Here is a 23,662-nt window from a genome sequence, read left to right as displayed (position 1 = left end):
AAATCGCATTAAACATTTGCATACCCCGAATGGAACTGCTCGGGGTATGCGAATGTTTAATGTGATTTTTTTCTTACTAATGCGATTTTTATTGCGATTATTCGGTAAGTGAATAATTGCGAATACTGCGATATTTGTAGGCCAGCCGCGGGCCACAAAATGTTGTAAGGAGGGCCACAAACAGCCCGCGGGCCGCAAGATTGAGACCCCTGCTTTACCAGTATCCCCAGACACCTACTCACTACCACAGCCTGTCTTCATGCAGTCACAAGCAAATTTTCTTCATATTTCTTGCTACAACACAAAGACAACGGAAAAGATCAAATCTTAGATAAATATAGGTAAATTTGAAATAATTGTATTATCTCTCCTTGGTATTTAAGGATTTACTAGCCTGTAGTTTTGGTGCTAGTTAAGCCTTTTGTGCTACTAGTTATGCTCACTAATGTGGGTAGAGTACTCTGACTTTCCCATCAAATTTCCTGTGATAATACTGGGCTAATACTACAGGATATTAAGTAGTTGCATGGTCCAGGATTTATAGATCTAAAGCAAATTTGGTGGCTTGGAAATTTGCTAAGGCTAATTTTCGGAGCTGTGCCATTTCTGTCGAAGAATGTAGGGGTTGATGTTTGGGTACTGTTGGTCAAGCAGAAAGGGAAATCTGTCCCCCTCCTTTCTGAGAAGGAAATGCACTCACCGCATTTCAGAAGGAAATGTCCTGAGACTATCCACTTTTGCAGCCATCCTCTTATCCGGAGATTTTAGCCTTTGCATTAGTTTTCGAGAGTTGCTGCCATAGACACTGCAGACTCTGCAGATTAAATAGTAGAAATGGGGGCCCGAGTGATAGTACAGCAGATAGGGTGCTTGCCTTGCACATGGCCAATCCTGGTTGGATCTCCTGCATCCATATGCTTCCCTGAGCCCACAGGATTAATTCCTGAGTGCAGTGTGGAGTAATCCCTGAGCATTTCCTAATGTGGCCCCAAACCAAGAAAACAAAACTAACTAAATAAATAGCAGAAATGAATTGTTCTGTAAGAGCCTGAAACCAGAGTTCACAGTGTGGGCTCCTCTGCAGACGGAAGGGACAGTGTAGTCCATCTCACTCCTGGGCTATGTTCATCATTTTCTCCCTGTGTCCACTGCATCATTTTTCCTATTTGTATGAAGATATCTTTTTCTTTCTTTTTTTTGGCCACACCTGATGATATTCAGGGATTAGTTGGCTGTATACTTAGGAATTACTGATGACAGTGTTTGGGGTTTAACCCAAGCTGGCCATGTGCAAGGCAAGTGTCCTACCCACAGTACTATCACTGTAGCCTCAATTTCTTATTCTTATAAGCATACCAGTCATGCCCCATGTGGGCCCACCCTAAGGACCCTTTCTGATTTCCTAAAAAGCTCTCTGGGGCCACTTTAGGACTTTTCAATTAGGAAGTTGGTAGAGAAGGAACACAATTGAACCCTAATAGCACCCATTGCTCATTTCTACCAGAATCTGTTACTTAATGAGTTGGGTTTTCTGGGAAACATTCCAAAAAGCAGATTTGTCTGGATAATATGACAGTGAGACAAGTCGAGCTGCAATGCAGTTGCCTCAGATGACTTGGCCTGGCTGCAGGCAGCTAGGTCTGCAATGTTCTTATGAGATGTCACAGATGGAGACAGAGGGCCAGGCCTCTGCTCCATTTAAATGTCTCAACTGTCCTGGAGTGTGGGGGGTACAAGCTGCTGGGTAGGGCAGTTTCCACCCTGGGGAGCAAGAGTATCTGGGAAGAGATTTACTCGGAGCCAATGGCCACAGCAGTGCCAGCCGTAGGGGTCAGGGTCTGTTCCACATGGGGAAGATAGGCAGTGCCCGAGCACTAAGAATTCTTGGGGGAGTAGTGAGGCTGGCTTTCCCCAGATCTTTTCCGACAAGAAGAGCTTCTTTTTTACCTGGGAATGAGTTATACATTTTTTCTAAAAGAACAGGGTAAATGCTTCATTGTTTCCCATTGCCTGGCCTATTTTCCCAATAAGGAAAGAGCTGACATAATTTAGTGACACTCCAGATCCCATTAAAACTTTGCTGTTGGCGTCATCATCACTGTCAACCTCTCCTGCAGCAGAAACCTTGGAGATGACTTGTCACTCTGGCATTATGTATTTATTATTGTTGTCTTTTGGTTTCCATTTAAAGCTTATGTCTGGCGAGCTTTCTTCACTGTGTCTGCTAGTGCCTGATAGAAAGCTAGCCAGGGTTTTGCTGAGACCCACTCCTGGCAGGATATGAGTGCAGAGAATTGGTTTGAAGTGTGCAAATGGGGATGAGGGATTTGAAAATTTGTCTAGAGAAGGGCCATTTAGCTCTTTGGAGTTTTTTTTTTCTTGTTCATTATTCTTAATTGATCATTATCCTTGATCATTATTTTTTATATATATTTTTTAATTTATTTAAACACCTTGATTACATACATGATTGTGTTTGGGTTTCAGTCATGTAAAGAACACCACCCATCACCAGTGCAACATTCCCATCACCAATGTCCCAAGTCTCCCTCCTCCCCACCCGACCCCCGCCTGTACTCTTGACAGGCTCTCCATTTTCCTCATACATTCTCGTTATTAGGACAGTTCAAAATGTAGTTGTTTCTCTAACTAAACTCATCACTCTTTGTGGTGAGCTTCCTGAGGTGAGCTGGAACTTCCAGCTCTTTTCTCTTTTGTGTCTGAAAATTATTATTACAAGGGTGTCTTTCATTTTTCTTAAAACCTATAGATGAGTGAGACCATTCTGCATTTTTCTCTCTCTCTCTCTCTGACTTATTTCACTCAGCATAATAGATTCCGTGTACATCCATGTATAGGAAAATTTCATGACTTCATCTCTCCTGACAGCTGCATAATATTCCATTGTGTATATGTACCACAGTTTCTTTAGCCGTTCGTCTGTTGAAGGGCATCTTGGTTGTTTCCAGAGTCTTGCTATGGTAAATAGTGCTGCAATGAATATAGGTGTAAGGAAGGGGTTTTTGTATTGTATTTTTGTGTTCCTAGGGTATATTCCTAGGAGTAGTATACCTGGATCGTATGGGAGCTCGATTTCCAGTTTTTGGAGGAATCTCCATATTATTTTTATTTTACCACCCTCTTGTTGTGACTGCTGTGTTAAGCACAGAACCATGCAAATTGCTCACATACACTTTGATATGAAATCCCACCCTGAAGTCAGTGTCTAAGATTGAACATGGCATATGGACTGGATTCTGGGGTCAAACTTGGGGTTTATGCCTGCAAGACAGGGTCTAAATACTGAGCTCCTGGCATGTTATTAAGAAAAAAGAAAATTGGCCTGAGAGCTGGAGAAAGAGTACAGTGGGTAAGGTGTTGAATTGACAAACTGTAGGTTTTATCTCTGGCACCACATATGGCTCCCTGACCCCTGTTAGGTATGATCCCTGAGCACAAAATCAGAATAAGCTTTGAGCATAACCAGTTGTAGCCCAAAACTTTGAAGAAAATAAAAGAACAAAAGAAAAAGGGCCTTGAAAGGTAGCTCAAAGAAGTGATATCAAATACCACACCCAGCACCACCACATGTAGCCGTTGGAAGTCCCAAATGCTGCTGGCCTGACCAGCACCCCAATTGTGGCTTAGCATTTCACCATCAGGGCCAAACTGACTGCTGGACTGAAACTCATTTAGTAATTCCAGGGAATGGTCCCTAATTAAACAAAGTAAAACAAAAATGAAAACAAGGGAAGAAAACAACAATTCCCCCAGCCAATCTGGTCAACTTGTTCTGTGTCCTTTCCTCTCAGCACAACTCTGTGATGATTAAAACCTCTTCACATCCTTGAACAAATTCTTATTCCTATCCAGAGATATTTTCTTTGTATTAAAGCCTCTTTCCAAGGTCTGAAGTCGCTGTGGCCATGCATGATAATTTATTCTTTCAGCAGCTCAGACCTGATATTCTTTGTAATGGAACTGTTTTGTGATGCTTTGAAAGCAATCCCAGTTGTAATTGCTAAATTTGAAAATCTACCTTAAATAAACTTTTTCAGCTTGGAGATGTGAGGGGGAAGTCAGGCAGGCAGGAAGGGAAAGAAGGGGTTTTGAGCTATGTGAGAGAGACAGGGTTGTCATCCTAGTTTCTCCAAAAAGTCATCTTCCACCTACGTCACCAGCCAAAAGGGAAACTGAGGTTTTCTTTTGGTCCTGAATGAGTGCAAGCAGAGATTTCCCAGGGGCAATCAAATTGGTGTCCAAGAAACAACAAGTCCAGAATTATCCGGAAGTTTCTTGGAAATACAGTTAGAAATCCTGACCTACTGAAACTTAGTACCTGCGTTTAACAAATTCTCCAACTTATTCAAGTTTGAAAAGCACTTTCCTTCCACTAATTCTTATACCTTTTCAAACAGATTCATTTGGAATCCCTGAGTTCAAGAATCCTTGTCTTGTCAGTAGAAAATTTTAGAGTGTGTGCAGAGACTTCCCAGTATCATCTACCTGCAGCTAGTTTGGATGAGAAACCACGGTAGGGGGCGAGTGAAGTTTGCAGACACTACATAAACCTACAGCAGTGAGGTGGGGTGAATGTATGGGTGTGTCGCAGGGCCATATGGAGAATTTCCAGAACCACTTCCGCTCTTGCCACGGAATCCTTCTCCCACAGTGCTCCCACCACTGTCACTGTAACCCGATTTTTAGGTAGTACCCTATGGTCAAGATTAAATCTTGGTTTTGGGCATCAGTGATACATATCCTTCTCCTCAGTCGGCTCGTTCCCTTTATCTGCACCTCATCTCCAGGACTCAGACCACATCACTTGACACAGCTCAGACATAGCAACTTTCTTGCCTCTGTTCTTGTCCAAGCAATTTTCTCTGCCTGAAGTGGCAGCTACTTATCTAGGAACTCACCCTTCAGGGGCTCCTCCAGTAATTGCATGTCTCCTTACTCATTTCCATCACCCTCCTTACGGCCTATTCAAGATGCATTAGACACTGCGCACCTAAGTGGACCACATGTATCTTGTATGCGACTTAGATTAGAGCAGCTGTGATTGAAGATGGGCTGAGGGCATCTTAGAGGAGTGGAATATGAGGAGTTGTGATCTGAAGTCAAGAGGCAACCCAATAACTTCTACTAAAGGGGAGTAGAGAAACAGAATAGAATCTTTATGGGAAAGAGACTTTTAAGTTTATATCTGTTAACACGAGGAGTGGCAGTATGGTCGAAAGCCATGGGGATTATGCGGAAGGAGAATGTTGATGACTCAAAAGAGAAAATTGCAGAGCCATTGAGTAAGATGGAGAGAGGAGATGAGTATGAATAAGATGGGGTGGATGAGATTTGCAAAGAGGAGCCAGCCTTACAGGTAATGTAGACTGACCATTTGTAATAATAGGAAAATTGGAGAGTGGTATTCAGACTTCAGTGCACAATGAAACCGGAAGCAAAGCAACTGGAGGACAGACAAAGAGAGGTGTATAAATGGTGGTTGGGGTAGGCATGAAACAGTTATCAAAGAGCAAAAGAATACACATAGACCATAGAAATGTAAGATGGAAAACTCAATTGAGATTAGTGGTCACGAATAAACCCAATCTGCATGATTGCATTTTTTTCCCTAGCTAAGTTAGTTGCATTGGTACCGGTAGAGAAAACATGAAAAGAGACAATTCCTGCTCCCTGAAGATTATTTTAGAAGGGAGGATGGCTTTTGACCAGCAATTCCCAAATTAATCAGAATATAATGATCCCTGTACCAACCAGATTAGAGAGATCAGTGGGAATGTCTGACCTTGCCCCTTTGCCTTTTGTGCACACTGTATGGAAAAGGGTCTTGGAAAAAACTAACTTTCTTTCTTTCTTTCTTTCTTTCTTTCTTTCTTTCTTTCTTTCTTTCTTTCTTTCTTTCTTTCTTTCTTTCTTTCTTTCTTTCTTTCTTTCTTTCTTTCTTTCTTTCTTTCTTTCTTTCTCTTTCTTTCTTTCTTTCTTTCTTTCTTTCTTTCTTTCTTTCTTTCTTTCTTTCTTTCTTTCTTTCTTTCTTTCTTTCTTTCTTTCTTTCTTTCTTTCTTTCTTTCTTTCTTTCTTTCTTTCTTTCTTTCTTTCTTTCTTTCTTTCTTTCTTTCTTTCTTTCTTTCTTCTTCTTTCCTTTCTTCTTTCTTCTCTCCTCTCCTTCCTTCCTTCCTTCCTTCCTTCCTTCCTTCCTTCCTTCCTTCCTTCCTTCCTTCCTTCCTTCCTTCCTTCCTTCCTTCCTTCCTTCCTTCCTTCCTTCCTTCCTTCCTTCCTTCCTTCCTTCCTTCCTTCCTTCCTTCCTTCCTTCCCTGGTGACACTCAGGGGTTACTCCTGGCTCTGTGTTCAGAAATTGCTCCTGGCTTGGGGGACCATATGGGATGCTGGGGGATTAAACCGTGGTCCATCTTAAGTCAGCCACATGCAAGGCAAATGTCCTACTGCTGTGTCACTGCTCCAGCCTCAATTTCCAGTTTTTTGAGGAATCTCCATATTGTTTTCCATAAAGGCTGGACTAGATGGCATCTCCACCAGCAGTGATTATAGTTTCCTTCTCTCCACATTCCTGCCAGCACTGATTGCTCTTGTTCTTTGTGATGTGTGCCAATCTCCATGGCATGAGATGGTACCTTATAGTTGTTTTGATTTGTATCTCCCTGATGATTAGTGACGTGGAACATTTTTTCATGTGTCTTTTGGCCATTTGTATTTCTTCTTTGGATCTTCTGATTTCAAATTGTTATCTGTATTGTGAATCTACCAGATAAAATGGCATTTGCCCAGGACTCTAATGCAGTTTATGCTGACCAAACTGAAGGCATGGAGGATCTTGGAGGCAGATAGACAGTGCATGTAAAATGCATGAAAGTTCACTCTTCTTTCCCTTCCCCTTAACTCTTGTTTGATGTGGTAGTTGTTTAAATATTCATATTGTGGGAGGAGAGACCATACCTTCTTTCAGTTCTGTGTGCAAAACAATAGAAGATGGCTTAGTGATAAGAGTGGGCGTTGGGGGTGGGGGGTAGAAATTGCAGAGGAGCTGCTGATAACTATGAGTCAAACAGAATTTAGATGATTTTAATGGCAGAGAGAAATTCTGTTTCCTAGCCTGCAGGTTCCAAGACCCGAAGAAGGCATTTTAATTCTGAGAGAATTGTTGAAATAGGACCAATTTGAAGAAATTGCCTCAAAATCTCAAACTTCATAAACCTTACCCTTTCTAAAGTGAAGGTATAAAATCTTATTAAAATTTTTTGGAACCCCATTTCCTGAGATGAGTGGCCACAGAGCCCTGCTGTGGGATCAGGTGGAGTGGCATTTAGAGAGAAACATAATTTGCATCAACATTTATTACTTCTCAGCATTTTAAGCATCACACTATTGCTGATCACAGCCATGTAGATATGCATTCTGTATATATGTGTGTATCATTTTCTATGTCTCTGTGTGTATTACTCTATTCATCTGCATACTGGTATCTTCCTCTATCTTCCAGTTCTGGGAATGACTAGTGACAAAATAGTCATTTAGTGGCCAGAGCCCAAAGTGTCTTTCAAAACAATTGAATTGGTTTTAAAAAGAATCCAAGGATTTGTTCCATTTGGCTTTGTCTGTTGTCATTTTGTTCTCCTCCTCAGGGTTGAGAAATAGTCCTGAATTTTTTTTTATTTCATTACTTTTTAATTCTTCCATTGTATTTTCATTAATTTAAAATATTAATGAACTTCAAGAATTTCATTTCATGCCTCTATCTGTGTGTAATTATCACTAAACCTCTTCAACAAAGTCATAGCGTCATTCCACCATCCAAAAGATTCTTCTACACACACACACACACACACACACACACACACACACACACACACACACACACACACACACACACATGTTCTCTTCTGTAATTGGCCTAGATTTCACTAAATTTAGGAGTTGGTTTTGTTGATTTTTTGTCAATTTATTTATATTTTCGATGTTAATGAAACCATATGATAATTGTTTCTCACTTTTTTCTCACTTATTTCACTTGGCATAACCACTTCAAGAGTTATCCATTTTATCCCAGTTAGCATTATTTTTTTATTTTTTTTTTTATTTTTTTTAATTATATCTTTATTTAAACACCTTGATTACAAATATGATTGTAGTTGGGTTTCAGTCATGTAAGTTTATATACTTTTTTTTTTTTATTTAAACACCTTGATTACATACATGATTGTGTTTGGGTTTCAGCCATAAAAGGAACACCACCCATCACCAGTGCAACATTCCCATCACCCAAGTCCCAAATCTCCCTCCTCCCCCCCAACCCCCGCCTGTACCCTAAACAGGCTCTACATTTCCCTCATACATTCTCAATATTAGGACAGTTCAAAATGTAGTTATTTCTCTAACTAAACTCATCACTCTTTGTGGTGAGCTTCCTGAGGTGAGCTGGAACTTCCAGCTCTTTTCTCTTTTGTGTCTGAAAATTATTATTACAAGGGTGTCTTTCATTTTTCTTAAAACCCATAGATGAGTGAGACCATTCTGCGTTTTTCTCTCTCTCTCTGACTTATTTCACTCAGCATAATAGATTCCATGTACATCCATGTATAGGAAAATTTCATGACTTCATCTCTCCTGACAGCTGCATAATATTCCATTGTGTATATGTACCACAGTTTCTTTAGCCATTCGTCTGTTGAAGGGCATCTTGGTTGTTTCCAGAGTCTTGCTATGGTAAATAGAGCTGCAATGAATATAGGTGTAAGGAAGGGGTTTTTGTATTGTATTTTTGTGTTCCTAGGGTATATTCCTAGGAGTGGTATAGCTGGATCGTATGGGAGCTCGATTTCCAGTTTTTGGAGGAATCTCCATATCGCTTTCCAGAAAGGTTGAACTAGACAGCATTCCCACCAGCAGTGGATAAGAGTTCCTTTCTCTCCACATCCCCGCCAACACTGTTTATTCTCATTCTTTGTGATGTGTGCCATTCTCTGTGGTGTGAGGTGGTATCTCATCGTTGTTTTGATTTGCATCTCCCTGATGATTAGTGATGTGGAACATTTTTTCATGTGTCTTTTGGCCATGCGTATTTCTTCTTTGTCAAAGTGTCTGTTCATTTCTTCTCCCCATTTTTTGATGGGGTTAGATGTTTTTTTCTTGTAAAGTTCTGTCAGTGCCTTGTATATTTTGGAGATTAGCCCCTTATCTGATGGGTATTGGGTGAATAGTTTCTCCCACTCAGTGGGTGGCTCTTGTATCCTGGGCACTATTTCCTTTGAGGTGCAGAAGCTTCTCAGCTTAATATATTCCCATCTGTTAATCTCTGCTTTCACTTGCTTGGAGAGTGCAGTTTCCTCCTTGAAGATGCCTGTAATGTCCTGGAGTGTTTTGCCTATGTGCTGTTCTATATATCTTATGGTTTTGGGGCTGATATCGAGGTCTTTAATCCATTTGGATTTTACCTTTGTACATGATGTTAGCTGGGGGTCTAAGTTTAATTTTTTGCAAGTGGCTATCCAATTGTGCCAACACCACTTGTTGAAGAGGCTTTCCCTGCTCCATTTAGGATTTCCTGCTCCTTTATCAAAAATTAGATGGTTGTATCTCTGGGGAACATTTTCTGAGTATTCAAGCCTATTCCACTGATCTGAGGACCTATCCTTATTCCAATACCATGCTGTTTTGATAATTGTTGCTTTGTAGTACAGTTTAAAGTTGGGAAAAGTAATTCCTCCCATATTCTTTTTCCCAATGATTGCTTTAGCTATTCGAGGGTGTTTATTGTTCCAAATGAATTTCAAAAGTGTCTGATCCACTTCTTTGAAGAATGTCATGGGTATCTTTAGAGGGATGGCATTAAATCTGTATAATGCCTTGGGGAGTATTGCCATTTTGATGATGTTAATCCTGCCAATCCATGAGCAGGGTATGTGTTTCCATTTCCGTGTGTCCTCTCTTATTTCTTGGAGCAGAGTTTTATAGTTTTCTTTGTATAGGTCCTTCACATATTTAGTCAAGTTGATTCCAAGATATTTGAGTTTGTGTGGTACTATTGTGAATGGGGTTGTTTTCTTAATGTCCATTTCATCCTTATTACTATTGGTATATAGAAAGGCCATTGATTTTTGAGTGTTAATTTTGTAGCCTGCCACCTTGCTATATGAGTCTATTGTTTCTAGAAGCTTTTTGATAGAGTCTTTAGGGTTTTCTAAGTAGAGTATCATGTCATCTGCAAACAGTGAGAGCTTGACTTCTTCCTTTCCTATCTGGATTCCCTTGATATCCTTTTCTTGCCTAATCGCTATAGCAAGTACTTCCAGTGCTATGTTGAATAGGAGTGGTGAGAGAGGACAGCCTTGTCTTGTGCCAGAATTTAGAGGGAAAGCTTTCAGTTTTTCTCCATTGAGGATAATATTTGCCACTGGCTTGTGGTAGATGGCCTTCACTATATTGAGAAAGGTTCCCTCCATTCCCATCTTGCTGAGAGTTTTGATCAAGAATGGGTGTTGGACCTTATCAAATGCTTTCTCTGCATCTATTGATATGATCATGTGGTTTTTATTTTTCTTGTTATTGATGTTGTGTATTATGTTGATAGATTTACGGATGTTAAACCAGCCTTGCATTCCTGGGATGAAACCTACTTGATCGTAGTGGATGATCTTCTTAACGAGGCATTGAATCCTATTCGCCAGGATTTTGTTGAGGATCTTTGCATCTGCATTCATCAGTGATATTGGTCTGTAATTTTCTTTTTTGGTAGCGTCTCTGTCTGGTTTAGGTATCAAGGTGATGTTGGCTTCATAAAAGCTATTTGGAAGTGTTTCTGTTTGTTCAATTTCATGAAAGAGTCTTGCCAAGATTGGCAGTAGTTCCTCTTGGAAAGTTTGATAGAATTCATTAGTGAATCCATCTGGACCTGGGCTTTTGTTTTTCGGCAGACATTTGATTACTGTTTTAATTTCATCAATGGTGATGGGGGTGTTTAGATATGCTACATCCTCTTCCTTCAACCATGGAAGATTATAAGAGTCCAAGAATTTATCCATTTCTTCCAGGTTCTCATTTTTAGTGGCGTAGAGTTTTTCAAAGTAGTTTCTGATTACCCTTTGAATCTCTGTCATATCAGTAGTGATCTCTCCTTTTTCATTCCTGATACGAGTTATCAAGTTTCTCTCTCTCTCTTTTTTTGTTAGGTTTGCCAGTGGTCTATCAATCTTGTTTATTTTTTCAAAGAACCAACTTCTGCTTTCGTTGATCTTTCGGATTGTTTTTTTGAGTTTCCACTTCGTTGATTTCTGCTCTCAGCTTTGTTATTTCCTTCTGTCTTCCTATTCTTGGGTCCTTTTGTTGAGCATTTTCTAGTTCTATTAGCTGTGTCATTAAGCTACTCAGGTAAGCTCCTTCTTCCTTCCTGATGTGTGCTTGCAAAGCTATAAATTTTCCTCTCAGTACTGCTTTTGCTGTGTCCCATAAGTTCTGAGAGTTTGTGTCTTTATTGTCATTTGTTTCCAGGAACCTTTTTATTTCCTCCTTGATTTCATCTCGGACCCACTGGTTATTGAGCATGAGGCTGTTTAACTTCCAGGTGTTAAAGTGTTTCTTCTGAGTCCCTTTGGAGTTCACAAATAATTTCAGAGCCTTGTGGTCAGCGAAGGTAGTCTGCAAAATTTCTATCCTCTTGATCTTATGGAGGTATGTTTTATGTGCCAGCATGTAGTCTATCCTGGAGAATGTCCCATGTACATTGGAGAAGAATGTGTATCCAGGTTTCTGGGGATGGAGTGTCCTATATATATCCACTAGGCCTCTTTCTTCCATTTCTCTCCTCAGGTCTAGTATATTCTTGTTGGGTTTCAGTCTGGTTGACCTGTCCAGTGTTGACAAAGCCGTGTTAAGGTCCCCCACAATTATTGTGTTGTTGTTGATATTATTTTTCAGATTTGTCAACAGTTGTATTAAATATTTTGCTGGCCCCTCATTCGGTGCATATATGTTTAGGAGAGTGAATTCTTCCTGCTCTATGTACCCCTTGATTAATATAAAATGTCCGTCTTTGTCCCTTACAACCTTCCTGAGTATAAAGTTTGCATTATCTGATATTAGGATGGCCACTCCAGCTTTTTTATGGGTGTTGTTTGCTTGGATAACTTTTCTCCAGCCTTTTATTTTGAGTCTATGTTTGTTCTGACTATTCAGGTGCGTTTCTTGTAGGCAGCAGAAGGTTGGATTGAGTTTTTTGATCCATTTAGCCACTCTGTGTCTCGCATTATTTGATCTTTATAAATGGCCTATGTACGTCTTTCTTTCCTTTCTTTCTTTCTTTCTTTCTTTCTTTCTTTCTTTCTTTCTTTCTTTCTTTCTTTCTTTCTTTCTTTCTTTCTTTCTTTCTTTCTTTCTTTCTTTCTTTCTTTCTTTCTTTCTTTCTTTCTTTCTTTCTTTCTTTCTTTCTTTCTTTCTTTCTTTCTTTCTTTCTTTCCTCTCTCTCTATCTCTCTCTCTCTCTCTCCCTCCCTCCCTCCCTCCCTCCCTCCCTCCCTCCCTCCCTCCCTCCCTCCCTTCCTTCCTTCCTTCCTTCCTTCCTTCCTTCCTTCCTTCCTTCCTTCCTTCCTTCCTTCCTTCCTTCCTTTCTTCTTTCTTTCTTCATTTCTTTTTCACTGGATTATCTGTTGATAAGCATTTAGGTTGATTCTGTGTGTAGGCTACAGTGAGTAATGTTTCCGTGAACATAGGTGTGCAAATATGTTTTTAAATTAATGTTTTCTTATCCTTCAGGGCAATGTCTTGGTGTAATATTACCAGCTCTTATGGAATTTTCACCATTATTTTTGTCTTTTAGGCATCTCTATACCCTTTTCAGTGGAGACTTCATTTACATTCCCACCAACAGTACCAATAGTATGATTGACCTTTCTTAATCTTCCTCTGACTTTAAACTCAGACTTTTAAATGTGGTAATATAATATGACATAAAATTTATTCCCTTGATCCTTCTTAAGCACATAATTCAGTGTGAATGATGTCCATTTATAGTGTGGCACTGCCGTCACCATGTTTTATCCTCAGTTCTTTTTCATCATTGCACACTGAAATTGTGTGCAAATACTCCTCAGCTCTTCTGCCATCTCAGTGATTTATATATTACACACACACACACATACACACACACACACACACACACACACACATGAATTGACCTATTCTAGGTATCTCATTAAGTGGGATTACGTAACAGTTGTCTTTTGTATTTGACCTATTCTACTTATCACAATGTTTTGAGATTTATTTGTGTCCTATAAACTGTATCAAAACTCCTTTCTACTTTATGCCCGAGTATTAGTTCATTGTGTAGCTAGAACATGTCTCTATTATTCAGTCATCTTAGTCACCCTTTGGACTACTTTAAACAATTTTACCATGAACATAAATATGTAAACATCTCTTTTTGTCTCATCTCAGTTCTTTGGAGTCAGACCTAGAAATGAAATTGCATAGTGATATATATGACTATACTTAATATTGTAGGTCAGTTTCTTTTTTATTTTGCTTTTGAACCACACCCAGCAGTGCTCAGGGATTACTCCTGGCTTTTCACCCAGAGATTACTCCTAGTGAGGTTTAGGGAGCATATATAGTACTAGAGATCAAACCCAGGTTGATCACCTGTGTAAGGCAATCATCTTGCCTCTGTATATACTATTGCTCTAGCCTGTCACTTTCTGGATCCCGCATACTTTTCTTCAGATATGGCACACACCCAGAAAATATTCTGTAGTTATTTCCAGATCTATGCTTGAGGACCATGCAGTGTTAGGGTTCAAACCTAGGCCCCCACATTCAAAGCAAGGATTCCTTGCCTTTGAGTCATCTTTTTGCGTTCATTTCTGTGATGCATCTCTAGATTTTTAATTTTTATAGATATGAAAGGGTAAAATCACATCCTCTTTTTCTAGCCTTGGGTTTTGCATTTGTAGGTTTTCCTGCCAAACTGTGGTCTCCTTCACCTAATCTTTGGGCATTAGTGTACTTCTCACATTCTCTACAGAATTTCTTGCCCCACAAGCTAGACTAACTCTCATTTCATCTATCATATATCACTTGATTCTTTCACAGCATCTGTTATGATTCGTAATTATATGTAACTAATATACTGATTTACATATACATATATACATACATACATATACATAGTTATTTACAAACTCTTGTCAACTCAGGGCAAAAGGTGTGTGTTCACATGTGAATCTAATTCTAAGCTCAGGAAACTGCCCGATGAGACCAGGGGTTGCCCAGGACTCACTCTTCTAACATGCTGAAGTTGAACCTGATGCACAATGATGGTGCAGGTATTAATATTAACATTGAGTAAGTGGTCTAGGTAGGGGCAATACACAGGACAAAGGTGTTGAACTTCTCCATGTGGGTCTTGGTTGTTTTGTTTTTCGGGGCCTTGCCCAAAAGTATTTAGGGTTTACTCCTGGCTCCATGGTCAGGGATCACTCCTGCTGTGCATATATAGGGGACTATTTAAGGTGTTGGAGATTGAGCTCAGGTCAGCCACATTCAGGGCAAGTGTCCTATTATTTCTGTGGCCTTGCACAGTAGTTGCAGTCAAAGTTTAAGCTATACCTTCATTCATTAAAGGAAGGTTCATTCTAACTTGTTTTAATTCTTCACTTGCAGAAAAAAATGACCCCCAAATTTAGGTTCTTAAAACAACATATATTTAGGGGCCTGAAAGATAGCACAGCAGTAGGGGGTTTGCCTTGCATGCAGCTGATCCAGAATAAATGGTGGTTCAAACCCTGGGATCCCATTTGGTCCCCACTACCTGCCGGGAGTGAAGAGCCAGGAATAACCACTGAGCGCAACCTGGTGTGACCCAAAATCAAATCAAAACAAAACAAAGCTGAAAACAACACACACACACACACACACACACACACATTTATTTCTTGTTTTGTATTGTTTGGGGGCTACACCAGGCAGTTTTCAGAAATTACTTCCTGGCTTTGCACTCAGGAATCACTCCTGGCAAGTTCTGGGGATCATATGAGATATCAGGGATTTAACCTGGGGTGGTCACATGCAAGGCAAACACTATACCTGCTGTGCTACCACTCCGGCCCCTATTGACATTTTTCCACACTGTTTTTGTTTTCTTTATTATTATTATTATTATTATTATTATTTGGTTTTTTGGCCACATTTGTGACTCAGTTACTCCTGGCTATGTGCTCAGAAATTGCTCCTGGCTTGGGGGACTATGTGGGACTCCGGGAGATGGAACCGCATGCAGTCTGTCGTAGGCTAATGTGGCCAAGGAGGCACCTTACTGCTTGAGCTACTACTCTGGCCCGTTTTTTGTTTTCTGAGTTTTCTTCCCTCCCTCTCCTCCCTCCTTCCCTCCCTCTCTTCCTTTCTTCCTTCCTTCCTTCCTTCCTTCCTTCCTTCCTTCCTTCCTTCCTTCCTTCCTTCCTTCCTTCCTTCCTTCCTTCCTTCCTTCCTTCCTTCCTTCCTTCCTTCCTTCCTTCCTTCCTTCTTTCTTTCTTTCTTTCTTTCTTTCTTTCTTTCTTTCTTTCTTTCTTTCTTTCTTTCTTTCTTTCTTTCTTTCTTTCTTTCTTTCTTTCTTTCTTTCTTCTTTTTCTTTCTTTCTTTTTCTTTTCTTTCTTTTTGTGTGGAGAAGGGGTACACCCTGCTGTGCTCAGGGATTACTCCTATCTCTGTGCTTAGGAATCACTCTGGGCAAGCTTGGGGAATCATATGGAGTGCTGGGAATTTAACCCAGGCTAGAGCTACATGCAAGGTCACTCTACTAACTATACTATTGTTCTGGAACTTGTTTTTATGAGTTTTTAAAGGAACAGGAACCCAGAAGAATCTACTTCAGACTCTAGTCTCATCTGAATGATTGACTGGAGAAGAAGCTGCTTCCCATCTCACTTACATTGTTATTGGCAGGTTTTAGTTTCCTGAGTAGTAATGAACCTAGATCCTCAATTTTTCAGGCATAGCTGACACCAGGAATATATTCTCAAAGTCAACAATAACCATTTTCTATTAAAATCTAAGTTCCATTTTAAAAATATTGCACCATGGGAATGACTTACCTCTGCAATGCTTTACCTTTTGGGTAAAAGGGGGAAAAGACTGCACAGGCTGTGCATAGCAGGAAATCGGCCATCTTGGAGGCTGCTGACTGACACTTTATCCTGGACCCTCCCACAAGTCCTATGTTCTACTTAGTGTCTTTATTTATTATTAGGTGGCTACACTCTGCAATATGCAATATTCCTGTCTCTGCTCAAAGGTCACTTCTGGCCATTCTTGGGGGACCATATATTTAGGGTGTTGGGGATTAACCGAGAGTTGGCCACACGAATGGAAAATATCTAACTCTTATACTCTCTATTTGGTCCCTCAGTATGTCTTAAATACATTTCTAATTTTTACTTGAGCTAATCAGAATTGGTGACTGTGGTTTGCATCCAGACTCTTTCATTTCTTATAGTTCTGTAAATTTGTGATTTTGTTTCTATTGATCGAGTACATTTTTTTCTATGAAGTCTGAGCAACGTTGAGAGCTATTGATATTCCTCATTACTCCTTCCTCCTAACGTTATCAGTTCTTGAAATAATTCACAACATCAGAGCTAGCCAGCCAGCATCCATCAGAAAACTTACATGAACATTAATTCCCATAAAGATCAGAGGCCAGGTTAGCACTTCTCCAATCAAGCCTGTCCTAAAGAAACTGTCCATAAATCTAGCCCAAGGTTTATTTAATTTTTCCTTAATTTGGGCTATGTTCAGATGGTTGCTTTTATCATGAATGGTTTTAGTGTTTTACTGTTAGAAATGTTTAGGTTTTAGTGTTAGAAATGCTGTACAAACTAGCTAAAGCCATTAAAGAGAAATTGTTAGCTCATACCCTGGGGAGGCTTGCTGGATCTATAGAACAGCAGCATGCAGAAATTCCCTCCAAGGCCCAAGTAGTAGCTCTTCCCAACCCCTTATTCTCCTGACATCTCCATATCTTTTGTTTCACTTTCTTGGCCTTATTCTTTGTGATTGCAATCAGATCACCTTGGCTTCTTGGTGTGAGACTTTTGGCAAATTGCTTCTAGAGTTTTGTCAGAAGTGAGAAAGGGTTAGGTCTTCATTACCAGACCAACCAGGAAGGTTGTGTACCATGCCAGAAGATATTGCCAGAAGGACCATGAAAAACCAGCAGCCACAATAATTCAGTTCTCTGTCTATAGAGAGAGCAACTAAGCAAATAACATCTGAAATAATAGAGACAAGACAATAATAAAGACAAGACAAGACAATGTTGCAGTCTGTGGTGCAGACCTCCCTGGAAACATTGATTGGAGGGATTCTTTATGGGCAGTCTTTTTATGAAGTCTTAGAATTCATTTTTTGTTTGTTTGTTTATGGACCACACCCATAAAGCTCAGGGGCTACTCCTGTCTCTTTGAACTCAAGATTACTCCTGGTGGTGCTTGAGGGACCATATAAGATACTGGGGTTCAAACTCAGGTCTGCCACATGCAAGGCAAGAACCCTGCATGCTGTACTATTTTTCTGCTCCCTTAGAATTTTTTTATTGCAATGATACAATAGAATCACATTACATTTTTTCATCATAGATTTTACATGTTCCTTAACTACTTGACATTTCGGGAAAAATGACTGGAGTAATCATGAAGGCCAAGGACAATTTGGGGAATATTTGTCCATGGTCTCATGACCAAGGATAAATTACAATAAAAAAAGGCAAAACCTTTTTATTTACTACTTCTTTTTGTGATTTGTGCACTTTGTGCTATTTAATTTTCACTTTTCAAAATAACAAATGGTATGTCAAGTTTATGAAAACCACATGTATTCAAAGACTCATCAGTCTTGCTCTCAAGGCTAAGACTTTTGTTAGACTCGTATAAATAGGAATTGATATTAAGCTCAGTCAGACTTGACTTTTGGAAAGGAAATGTACTCCCCTTATATTTGTAAGTTTACTCTGCTAACACTTCCAGAAAAGTACTTCCTGAACTCCCTAAAACCCATTGAATTGTCTCTCCTGTCCTGGGCCATGCACAATTACTTACAGATGTGCTCAGGGCTGATGACTTGTTCTTTGGCCTTTCCTTAATTAGATCCTGTAGGTGCTGAGTGCTAGAAACCATCGGGGCAAGATTAGTTTATCTTCTTAGTTTTAAGATGCTCTACTCAAGAAGGCAGCTCACCTTTAAATTGAGGCTGAACTTTGTCATTGAGGATGATAGTGGGGCTCAGAGAAGTAAAGTGGATGCACTGTCATCTTGCTGAAGGCAAGAAATTTACCTTTAGTTCACAGAGAAACTTGGGTTTGACACTGTAGAAACATTCTCTGCACTCAGGAACCCCTCTCTGAGGGGTTCAGATGACCATATGTAATGCCTGGAGTTGAACCCGGGATAGTACAGCCCACTTTTATTTCTTTTTAAAAGTTATTTTTATTGAAGTATCATGACTTACAATATTGTCCATCAGAGTTTTATGTACACATAATTCCAACCCCAACCCAGCACCAAAGTATCGGCGTTGTTCCGTCAGTGTCCCTATTTTATTTCCTATCTTCTCTTAATTTCTCCACTCCACCCCATTAGGTAAACTCAGTTCTGTAGATCAACTCTCTAGTTCTGTTGCTTTTGGGCATTAGCTGTTGCTTTACTTCATACCCCACCTGTGAGATCATTAGGTAACTGTCCTCCTTCTGATTGATTTGAGTCAGCATGAAGCCTTCTAGATCCATCCATATACTGATTAATTACATGATTTCATCTTTTCTTATAGCTCCACTGTGTAAATACACCACAATATTTTAATCAATTTATTTGTAGTTGGGCATTTTGGTTGGCTCCATATTTTGGTTATTAACATAGGTGTGTATGAGATACCAAATTAATATTTTTTTAGTGTTAGGGCTAGATACTAAAAAGTGGTATCTCTAGGTTTTATGAGAGTTCTATTCTTACTGTTGTTTTGTTGTTGCTGTTTTGGTTTTATTTTTTGTCACACTTTGAATGTGCTCAGGGATTACTACTAGCTTTGAGTTCAGGGATTATTCCTGGTGGTATCAGAGCACCATATGGGTTGCTAGGAATCGAACCCAGGTTGACCAGATGCAAGGCAAGCACGCTGCATGCTATTCTATCTCCAGCTCTATTATTACTTTTTTTTTTTTTTTGGTGAAATCTTTACACTGTTTTCCATAAAAGCTGAACCAGGCCACATTCTCACCAACAGTGGATGAAAGCCCCATTGTCACAACATCTCCACCGACACTAGTTATTTCCAGGAACTTCTTAATTAATACTATTCTGGGGCCGGAGAGATAGCATGGAGGTAAGGCGTTTGTCTTTCATGCAGAAGGTCATCAGTTCGAATCCCGGCGTCCCATATGGTCCCCCGTGCCTGCCAGGAGCAATTTCTGAGCATGGAGCCAGGAATAACCCCTGAGCACTGCCAGGTGTGACCCAAAAACCACACAAAAAAAATTAATACTATTCTTACTGGTGTGAGATGACAGCTCATTGTTGTTTGATTTTCATTTCTCTGATATTAAGTAGTGATGGGCACATTTTATATGCCTGTTAATCATCGGTTTATCTTTTTTTGGGAGAGTATGTGTTCATTACCTTCCTCCATTTTTGGATGGAGTTACTGCAATTTTGTTGCTGATCTTTGCCAGTGCTGGTGTAGTATTGTGTGCAAATATTTGCTCCCATTCAGTAGGATTTTTTTTTAAGTTTTAGCTGACAGTCCTTTTGTTTCTTTGTTTGTTTATAGTTTTAAGGCCACATCCAGCCAGGCTCAGGAGTTACTCCGGTTTTGTGCTCAGAAGTCACTCCTGGCAGGCTTGAGGAGACCATATGAGATGGTGAAGATTGAACCCAGATTGACTGGTGCAAGAGAAGCTTCCTTCTCTTTGTATTATCACTCTGGCCCCTACTTTGAGTTTCTTACTCCCTGATATTATTTCTTCAGCTGTAAAACTGAGCTAATAATAATACAAAGTACACAGAATTGTTGTATTTGTTTTAATAAGGAACACACTTCATATTACTCTCTGTGCACATCCACTTGAGTAGTTATTCTTGCCCTAGAAAATGTGGCTCTTTAGATCCTATGTGTCCTCTTTACATTAAGCAGTTACATCACTCCAGTCTCCATGAAAAGTGAAAACTATTATCATCACTTAGGGTGCGTGGGAACTTTTGGCAGACACTTTAGAATTAGGTTGATTTAGAATTTTATTTTATGGTTTGTTTTAGGGGGCCATACTAGCAGTGCTGAAATTACACCCAGTTCTGTGCTTGGGGCTTGTTTAGGGAGCCAGGCTGTGTGAGGGATTGAACCTGAACTTCCTGTTGCAAAGCCTGTGCTCAACCATTGAGCTTTCTCCCTCACTCCAGGTTCCTTGATGTAGGTTTTTATGCAGAACTCACTCTCAGAGACTCAGTTTCTCAGTTGTAATCATTGAGACTTAACACACGTTGTGAGCATTCTAGAGATTATACTTAGAGTGGCTGATAGTAAGTGCCCCTGTGGTTTGGCTTTTTTTTTTTTTTTTGGAGGCATTAAAAATTCCTCCACCTAGCCATCTTTCATCCATTGTGAAGTCATAGTGAGGATCTCTGAATACAAGGAACCACCAAGCTGTCTGTTTTATTCTCATTCTTAATGGCCAGAACCAGACATTGTTGTCTTTAGTTCTGATCTGCTTTTCTTCACACTAGAGCCTATACAGCCACGCTAACAGCCATAACTACATCGTGTGTATTTTCCCTAGAACACACTAGCATAGGTGCAAGTGAAGAGGCACCATAGAGGTCATGTACAGATTTCAAGAGTGGGGCCCTAAGACTGAATTTCATATGCACACTAACATATGTAGTACATTTGCATCCAAATAGGAAAGAAACATTAACAAAGAAAACATTTCTTTTGGGGTGGTCATGGATGCTGGGCCACACTGGTAGTGTTCAGGGCTCACTTCTAACTCTGCTCAGAGATCTAGTGCTGCTCTAATGGTACTTGGAAACATATATGGTGGCAGGGATCAAACTCCAGCCCACCATGTGCAAAGCAAGTGTCTTCACCTCTATACTATCTCTCTGGCCCAAATTAAATGAATAAATTTAATCATTTTTATTTATCAAATAAAATATTTGATATAGAATAAATTATGCTCAAAAGTTAGTTTCTTGTATGATTTCAGTATCTTCTTGATACACATCAGTAATAAGGACACATCAGTAATAAACTGCCATTTCCCCAGCTCTCCATCCTTCACGCTGCAGATTCTGGCCCTCGCACCCTGGTACAGGAGAAAAAAATAGCCCAGGCAGGGTATTCCAAAGTTCACTGCCCTTTGCTGATGTTCTCCCCACTTGTGTCTTGCAGCCTGCTTCTGCTTCCTCCTGACTGCTCTGGGCGTGACCGCTGGTGCCCATCGCTTATGGAGCCACAGGTCTTACAAGGCCAAGCTGCCTCTGAGGATATTTCTGGCTGCTGCCAACTCCATGGCTTTCCAGGTGGGTGGAGGGACCTCTCTGGCTCAGGGATCTAGTTCTGATGGTACTGTGGGAGGAAGAATTTACATATCCCCTATGGAGCAGACCCACCTTCCCTCTACCTCCATTACTGGCTTGGTGCCTATATATTTCCTGCCTATCTCCAAGTTACCACAAATGAGGCAAAGCATTACCTTGCAACTTGGTACTTCAGGGTTTGTTGAACTCCTGAGGAAGGAACAAGATTCTCCATGGAATCTGTATCCTCAGCCTGCTCCCAACCCTTCCACATTTGTGCAGTCAATGCCAACCGAGCTAAATGCATGCTGGGAGTGCTGCATGCATATCTTCTACTGCGGCAGCTCTATCTGGGTGTGTTTTGTGTTCCCATTTTACAGATGATATAGATTAATGAGGTAGAACTTGCCTGAGTTATATAGGTTAACAAATGATACATCCTGGACAAGCAAAGGCAGCTGTGACCTCCCCCATTCAAGGACACTGTCCCTACAAATGATAGTTTAGGGGTCTTGGAAAGTTTAATTAACATAGAGTCAGAAGACTGAGGATTTGATTCTTTCTCTAGCACTGGCTTCACTAATACATTTCTTGTATCTTCATCTGTGAAGTTAGGAAAATGATTGTAATCCCAGAGTTGTTTTGAAATCCCTGGAAATAGCAGGGAGCTATGAAAATTTAGAGTGGGTCATGCCACAGTAGGATTAGGCCATACCCTCTCACACTATTCCACCCACCCACCATTTTTCACTCCCTACATTCTTTCTGAGCTGCTGGGAGATTGATTTGATTTGGGGATGTTTAACCACTTCCTGATCTATTCCAGTCAGAATGAAAGTGAACGATTTGTTTACAGTTTTTACTCACATATGGGTGCAACTAATTCCAAATATCTTGCATTTTCACTTTTGGAGAAATATCTGGTGAACCCCAGAGCTGTATTAGGGCCTAAGGGGAATAGGAATCTCTCTGGGACCCTCAGCCATGCCAGTAATATTCATTACCTTGATAAAATCTAAGTTACTTATGTATCTGAAAGTTAATTCCTTTAATTGGCTTTCCTTTTTAAGCTTCATAAAGCAAATAGATTACAGCAATAAAATGACTTAGTTAGGGAATACAGTTCCTATCATGATGTCACTTAGGAGACACAGTTCATATCATGAATTTCTGATTGTAATTCAAGCAGATTTGGGAATTAGGATCAGGGTCGTAGGGAAAAAGCAGTGTGCAGAGCTGGCAGCTTCCTGTTTTGTATTCTTTTGTTTGCCATTTGCACTGGGAACTGTATTGTGCTTTATTTTGATTGCAATCATCTTGCTTCAGTTTGGCTCTTTGTTGATCATAACAATGAGTTATGATAATGATTAGTTAGAAACTCACTGACTTAATCTTAAATGCAATTTAGGATTTAGCTTGGTAAGGTTCATTTATCTTGTTTACCTATTTTTATTTTTAGCCATCAATTACAAACTCATGTGCCAATGTACCTTTATTATTGGATTGTTTTTTCCAAGATAAGTAACTTGAAGTCAAGAATCTAAAACTTTGATTTCTCTTTTCCCAAACGAAATGATTGTTTGCAACCCAAGTTTTGAGACCCTAAGTTTCCTTACCCAGATACCACATGACAGGCATCACATTATGATGTTAACTTAATTTACTTTGGGGAAAAAGTACAGTGTAAAGGAATGTACCCAGGTCTTTAAATAAGCTCTGTGCTCTATCATTTGTTAAATGTGTCTTTATATGAATATATTACTTTTCTTTTTTGTTTTGTTTTTTTTTTTTGGGCCACATCCATTTGATACTCAGGGGTTACTCCTGGCTAAGCACTCAGAAATCTCACCTGGCTTGGGGGGACCATATGGGACACTGGGAGATCGAACCATGGTCCTTCCTTGGCTAGCTCTTGCAAGGCAGATACCTTACCTCTAGTGCCACCTCACTGGCTCCAATATATTACTTTTTTAAAGGGGAATTTTATTTGAGACCACACCCGGACTACTCAGTGGCAACTTCTAGTTTTATTCTCTGGGTCACTGTGGCTGTGCTCAGGGGACCATATGTGGTTGTTAGGG

The 23,662-nt window shown here is 40.0% G+C and overlaps 1 protein-coding gene across 1 annotated transcript in view; it reads left to right on the top strand.

The window, feature by feature from the left end:
- The window catches only part of SCD5 (stearoyl-CoA desaturase 5), a 195,612-nt gene that overhangs the window by 93,589 nt on the left and 78,361 nt on the right, over nucleotides 1–23,662 (top strand). Inside the window, exon 2 of the mRNA XM_049790298.1 lies at nucleotides 21,454–21,584. Coding sequence (XP_049646255.1) covers nucleotides 21,454–21,584 — 131 coding nt within the window. The remainder of the gene's footprint in view (nucleotides 1–21,453; nucleotides 21,585–23,662) is intronic.

The sequence above is a fragment of the Suncus etruscus genome, chromosome 16, assembly GCF_024139225.1.
Source record: "Suncus etruscus isolate mSunEtr1 chromosome 16, mSunEtr1.pri.cur, whole genome shotgun sequence".
NCBI lineage: Eukaryota > Metazoa > Chordata > Mammalia > Eulipotyphla > Soricidae > Suncus > Suncus etruscus.
Note: the sequence above shows the minus strand (reverse complement) of the source record. Positions and strands in the feature narration are given on the sequence as shown.